Source organism: Monopterus albus, unplaced genomic scaffold, assembly GCF_001952655.1.
Source record: "Monopterus albus unplaced genomic scaffold, M_albus_1.0 scaffold93.1, whole genome shotgun sequence".
Lineage (NCBI taxonomy): Eukaryota > Metazoa > Chordata > Actinopteri > Synbranchiformes > Synbranchidae > Monopterus > Monopterus albus.
This window is the reverse complement of record NW_018127973.1, coordinates 1,623,853-1,630,876: the sequence shown is the minus strand read 5'-3', so window position 1 is coordinate 1,630,876 and position 7,024 is coordinate 1,623,853. Positions and strand designations below refer to the sequence as shown.

Here is a 7,024-nt window from a genome sequence, read left to right as displayed (position 1 = left end):
GAGGACGCCCCGGAGAAGACACCGGACACGCTGGAGGGACTATGTCTCTCGGCTGGCCTGGGAACGCCTCAGCATTCCCGCGGAGGAGCTGGAGGAAGTGTCTGGAGAGAGGGAAGTCTGGGCATCTTTGCTTAGACTGCTGCCCCCACGACCCGGTCCCGGATAAGCGGAGGAAAATGGATGGATGGATGGATGGATGCAAAAATACAAGGCTTTCTTTGAGCTTGGGTCATCTGGGATTTACAGATATAGATTACAATGCAAGCTGTATCAGATGAAGCCAATTTAACCAGTATATGGTGTTTTTATTTCAACAATTATTTGTCCAGGAGAAGGTGACTTAGTGAGCTTGCCTTTTCCGACAAGCACACCTCATCACTTATTATTATCAGCCATCCTTTTCCCCCTGCTGGCTCTGCTCCATATAGGATATGCCTTTCGCTCAGCTCTGTTGTAATGATGCAAACGGTGTAATTATGGCTGTCAGTGGCCCCAGGCTGCTGTGTAATTTGGGTTTCCAGCGGTTGTCCATGATGTCATTGCACTGTAGATTCTAAGGCGACAGTGAGGGTGAAAAGTTCAATATCTCTTTTAGCTGCTGATAGATGGACTCACACACACCACAAGACATCTTCACAATAAGTTAAATCTTTAAAAAGTTATTTTCTCCAGTAGCAGAAGGCTACTGTGCTGGCTTGTCTAGAAGAGTGTAGTTCTGCCTGAAGCCTTTATTTAAAAGTATGCTACTTGCTATTTGCTTTGTTACACAGGTTTAATAGCGTGTGAAAGAAAAATTAGTGAATAACAAGCAGCGAAGATTGTGCAGCGGGCACACATATAATATGAGGGTCTGTTAAATCTTTGTGTCATTATTATGTGTTTTTAATTGTTTGAAAGGCAATTCTCTAACAAGCGTTTTGTGAACGTCTCTGAGGATGCAGTTGTGCTTTCATTTTTTCTCTTTCTCTTAAGTGCTTAGTGCTATATATCAGAGCTGGAGTCTGGTCAAACTAATGTGTTTTATGGAGGATTTGGAAAACAGCACAAACCTGACCACTTCCACATGTACTCAGCTGGGCGCTGGTGACAGGGGATTGTCCAGTTCTGCCAGTAAACTCTTTCTGACCCACTGTCAGACCCTCGACACACTCTACCCTCCTGATGTTTCCACACTGATTGGATGTAGTCTTTTGGCTTAATAGTGTGTATATACACTGATTCATTTGAAGAACAAGACTATGATTATGGGTTTGATTCCTGCCGGGGCCACCCATGCTACAAACAAACACATGCAGTTATGGCACTGCTCAGCAAGTTGCTGTGGATGGATGAAAGCCTTCCACCAAATGTTGTGCTCAGAGGTCGATAGATTTTGCCGGAAAAACCGCTGCGCTCCTCAGGCTATTTGAAGCTTAGGTTTCTATTATGGCATGTAAAACCATTTCATCTATTTACCTCCGTTGCAAAAGGATACAGACTTAAAAGAATGTGATGTAAATGTATGTATTTTTTCTTTTCTACATTGTGTGTGTTTCATGTTGATAACTCCTCAAAAATGAATCATACTCAAAACAGGAATATATGTGTCATGCCACAAACTGTTAACAGAAACCCATATACTTTTTTGATTAAAAGATTTCTCTGGCCAAATGTGTTGTAATGTCATAGTGAATGGACGATGCACAAGCTTGCATACCCATGCTCACAAACATTAGAAATAACACTCTTGTTAACTCATACATGTGCTGTGGTAGGTGGTGTTTTGTGGTTGCAAGTTACACATGTACTAGTAGGTAAATGGGGTAAAATGTAGAACAGAGCAGGTGAGTGTTTTGTGTTCTGGTGCTGAATGGGGAAAGCCCAGTAACCTCCAGCAGTCCTCTTTATGAACGACAGCCAGGAAAGGAAACCGCAGAGCACACAGTCCGCCACCGAGGAAGACGGAAATTGGGCAAACATGCACACACTTTGTTAATCAAGACCTTTATTCCTGCACACGTGTCCTTCTGTGCGCACACACATGAATGTTTTGTAGATGTTTGTTGTATGAATTCATTCATTTTTGAAGATGCACACACAAATATGGTGGAAAGCAGAAAACCGCACAGAATCATACACACACACAATGCAAGGACTGCCTGTTGTTAGTTTGTCCAAGCGGTGAGGATGTATCCCGGCCAACGGGAAAGTCCACAGAGTGAATGGGCCGAGGGCCTTCAGGGTGGAAGGAGTGTGTTGTGTGACATCTGGTCTGCATGTGGCCTCAGGCGGCTGCAGAGCTACATGTCAAACATGTTCACCAACTGATAACTTTAGGTCTGGCCAAAGCTTTTCAGTTTCATACATGGCCTTGTTTTTGAGGCAGCAGCTATACGTCAGAGACAAACTAGCAGATGCCCAGTTTACGGTGTGCTCATATGGATGGGTTTCATCTTTGGGGTGGAAGACATATGGGTGTGGTGTGCTTTAGCTGTAAAGTGCTGTATAGGTCATCCTTTAATCATGTCAGTTTCTTTTTAGCTATAACACTGCCTGTCTCACAGAGCGTGCGTATGAGATCACCGGTGAGGTCAGACAACACACTGCTGCAGAACTAACATCAATAATCCTGTGTCATATACTTTATTTTAATTTAATATGTGCAGAAAGCTGGCATAACCTCAACATCTGAATTCAATTAAAAGGTTTGGGAAACAGTTAAATTGTCAAGAAAATATGTCAGAAGTGCAGGAAAATACAGTAAATGTGAACCAGTAATCAAGACTAACAGGATAAAATCATGCTCACAGCATTTAGCATTGATTTGAGGCAGTATAAATGGACAATATTGTCTGCGGCAAACACACAGCAATTGAAAATTTACTGTCATCATTGTTTAAAAGGTTGACCCTGTGTAGTAATCTATGAAATTTCTTCTTTCTGAGCAGCACTCCTATAGAGTACAGTGGAGGAAATCACTTTAGGACTGTGCGTTTACCAGGAGCTTCAACTTTATAGCTCTGACCTTTTATTCAACTCTTACTTACTGGAAGCTTTGGCTTGGCGAGTGCTCCAAAATATAAAAATATTTCAAGCTTTAGCCAAAGTGGAGTTGTGCTCAAGATAGGTTTCAGTAGAGACTTTGTCGGTGCTGTTGAGTCACTACTAAAACTTGCTTTCCTTCACTTGCAGCTCTTCACAGCTTCTCTTTCCTGGGCCTTCCAGCAGCAGGCTGTACCGCCAAAGTACCAGTACCGTGACCCTGTGACAGCTGATCTCCTCCTGTGTGACCAGTGCCCTCCTGGCACAGCTGTGAAACAACACTGCACTGTTGACTCGCCCACGGAGTGTCAGCCCTGTCCTGAGAGGCATTTTGCTGAGAACTGGCACTGGGGGGACACGTGCCAATATTGCACCTCGGTATGTGTGAGGCCAAAAGGTTAAGACATTCTCTGAACCTTGAGTTCACTTTGGTTTTCTTCTTAAAACACCCCCAAGCTGCATTTTTCCAGGCATACTAGTATTTCTGATCCTTGTGCATTAAGTAGTGATTAAACTCCAGTTTTTGTATGTACTGTACAGTACTGTAAGAAGTATCACCTCTCTATTACCACATATAAACTTACAGCATGTCATAGCCAGGAATTCTGTTCAATATCCTTTTATTGTTATCATCTGACATCTTCTCTTCTGTGCTGCTCTTTTATGCTTTTCTGTAGATGGGTAACCATACTCTTTGTTTTCATTTAGGCACAGTATTCATCTTTTTTTTTAAAAAGCATTTCCACTTCAGTCTGTTCACTGTGGTCAAATGATCTTCCCTCAGAGTTAGGATGTTTTCCTCCATCATCTTTGACAAATGATGTAATATGACAGCTGGCTTGAGGTGTTTTCATATTGCAGTTCTAGTGTGCCTTTTGTACCATTTCTCAAGGTACTGTATGCATGTGTGAAGTGGCACCATAATACTTACAGTGACATGTTTTTTAGCCATACAACTCATTCCCACACACATTTCCTGCCCCTATATACACATATGAATTGTCCTCTGCCATATGTTATTGTGTACATGCAGCAGCACCCTTCACAGTTTCAATATGTCTATAGTGTGTGAGCACGTTCCTTTGTATTTGTTGTGTTTAGGTGTGTAAGGAGAGACAGCTAGTGAAGCAGCAGTGTAACAGCACTCATGACCAGCTGTGTGAGTGTGCTCCAGGTTTCCACCTAGTGGTGGAGTTCTGCATCACACACAGTGCCTGCCTACCTGGCTATGGAGTGACAGCTTTAGGTAAGACTCAGATTCACTTTAAGATTATTATGAGTTTTATTAGGTAAGGTCACTGGCAGGTTGTTTTGTTTTACAACACGCTCAGTTATTTTGTGGAAGCACTGAATGAGTTCAGTGAATAACAATTTTAATGGCCCAGTGTTTCCTCTGAAGTGAGAAAACTGTGTTTTTTTGATACATATGGATGTGTATATGAGTTTGTTACTATGTGTACCCATCTCCTGTATATGCAGTTCAGTATGTATTCTTATCTACTTTACTCTTGCCTAGTCTCAAATCAGTTACATTCCAGATATGCTGTGCTATGTCAAGACATTACCAGTATGCTGCCAAAGCAAAGAGGAACATAAAGCAACATTTTCACATGGAGATGTCTGGCCCCTTGTGTCACTGGAAGCCCTTCTGTCTCTCTCATCTTCCTCTGATTCTGTGAATCAGATCTGTCAGAATCTGTTTTTCTTTTTTAACTGACTTTGACTCTTTCTTAGAAAAGCTCTTTCTGTCTATCTTTCTCTTTCTGTCATACACTCAGACACAGTGTGGTTAAGACTCATTTTCTTAAGAACAGAAATATATCACAGCCAATAGTCAGATTTTTCATTTTGATCTATTTAGTTAGGTTCCCCCTTCTCTCTTCCTTTTGGCAGAGAAATGTTGCATGCATACACATGTCATACAGAGGCAATGAGATGATGATTTGGAGTCTGTGTGAATGCATACTTTTCTCTGTTGCATTTTCACACCTAGCCTTTGCAGCTATATTGCAGTGTTGCTTACTGTAAAACACCTGAGTGTGATGTACTCTTGTGCTCTTGGCAAAACCCTGCGTGTGTAGTAATCTGGCACATCCAGTTCAGTTAGCTATGATTTGCAGTTTGAAAACTGAAGTGCAGCTAATAGACATTTCTCAGTTCTGATTTCCAGTCTGTCAAGTTTCAATAAGTGATGCAACTCATTACTCCATTTGCAATAATATATTGTCAGAAATGATCTACATAAGACCACTAGAGATGATTAGATAAGGGATACCATAAATTTTACAGTATCTGTTAACCTTTAACCAATATGAATCCTTAAAACTGTAAAATATTTTGACGTAGGTTTACCCGATCTTTGAAGGTCAGGCTTAGTTCCCTTGAATTCTCAAGTTCCTGTCTGCAGGTGCATGTGTCACGGCCATGTTTCCTGCACCCATGCACTATGACTGGTATGGAGTAGACTCATGAACAGACAATGAGCTCCAGTTATTCCTTCATGCCTCTGTTTTTTTTTTTTATCTTATTGAGATTCACTGTTGTCTCTGGCATCGGCTGGGTGCCACTTCTAGGAAGAGTAACCACATTACTAAATTGGCTCCATTTGAACATGTGGCCATATGAATATCTGAACTCTTTCACATTGTAACCCTTTTCTAGGCTACTCAGCAGTTCTTGCTTGTAAGCCTCCTGAGATCTTTTTTTTTTTTTTTGCTAAGCATTGTGCACAGAGTTCACAAACTCAAAGTGATTGAGTGTTTTTCATACAGTATGTTGCTCTAAACCTTGTTTCACTGATTAGACTCGTAGCTTTTGTTGATGTCATTAGACAGGAGAGTGTTTGGATGATGTATTCAATATAGAAAAGAGCAATACAATGATTTTTGTGTTATTAGTTGAAATAGATTGTTTGTTCATTATTTTAACTTAGATGGATGTCTGAACATATTTTAAGACAAAGTTATACATAAATGCAGATAATTCCAGAGAATTGACTTTTTCTTGCCAGCACCAAATGCAGTATAATATTAATAATAACTGAGAGATTCATTATCATGGCAGACATCTGCAGATTCTCTTCTTGGTGTGCCAACTAGTAGTTGTTGGCAACATAAAGTGAAGCCGGGGTAGATTCTTTTCTACTGAAACCGCAGCACAATCTGATACTACGCTAAGATGACTTTCATCTTGGACCTGTGTCCAGAATGCTGTGGATGCATACAGCAGATGAAACAACATTTCTCCCATGGGTTCTGGTTATTACCCGACCCCCGTAGTGCTGACACTGATTAAAGATGACACATTTTCCGTAAATTCCTCCAACATGAATGTACAATGTCACTTCAAAGTCTAATGAAATTCTGCAGTCATGAGACAGCATTTCATGGGATTCCCCTCCTTGAAGCTGAAGAACTTATTATATAATTCCTTAAATTGTGGTTTAGACCTTTAAAACCACAGGATGTTATAAAACCTCACTCTTTTACTGTATATGACTTTTAGGAGGCCATTCCTTCCCATTGATCTCTGACTGACTGCTTCTAATTTTGTTTTGTTTTTTTCCCTCTCTGAACATAAAAGTTTAAATCATTTTGTCTGTGTTATTTGTGTTTTTGGAAACTATTGATCAACTAAGAAACACACTCTGGAACATAATATAAATGAAAGAGTCAACAAATAAATGGAAGAAACAACACAAGTAGTGTTTTCCTGTAAATTAGAACTGCAACTAAAAATGATTTTCATTTGCAATTAATCTTCCACTTATTTTCTTTATTGATCAGTTATTTATTTGCACGTTCAGTGCATTGAAACTAAGCGAAAATGAAAATGTCCATCAAAATTTCCAAAAACCCAATAAATGTAATGCTATTAAATGTATTCTTTGGTCCAAGGAATCAAAAAATCCACAGATATTTAATTTAAATATATTTATTTAACTTTAATTTATGCAACTTCATTTATCAATCAAGTTTGAAAGCCTGTGTTCCAAGGGAGATCT

General features: G+C 40.1%; 1 protein-coding gene across 1 annotated transcript in view; it reads left to right on the top strand.

Moving 5' to 3' along the window:
• LOC109964871 (tumor necrosis factor receptor superfamily member 11B) overlaps nt 1–7,024 on the top strand; it is a 25,932-nt gene that overhangs the window by 9,563 nt on the left and 9,345 nt on the right. The window contains exons 2-3 of the mRNA XM_020608442.1: nt 3,172–3,399; nt 4,123–4,267. Of these exons, the coding sequence (XP_020464098.1) occupies nt 3,172–3,399; nt 4,123–4,267 (373 nt within the window). The remainder of the gene's footprint in view (nt 1–3,171; nt 3,400–4,122; nt 4,268–7,024) is intronic.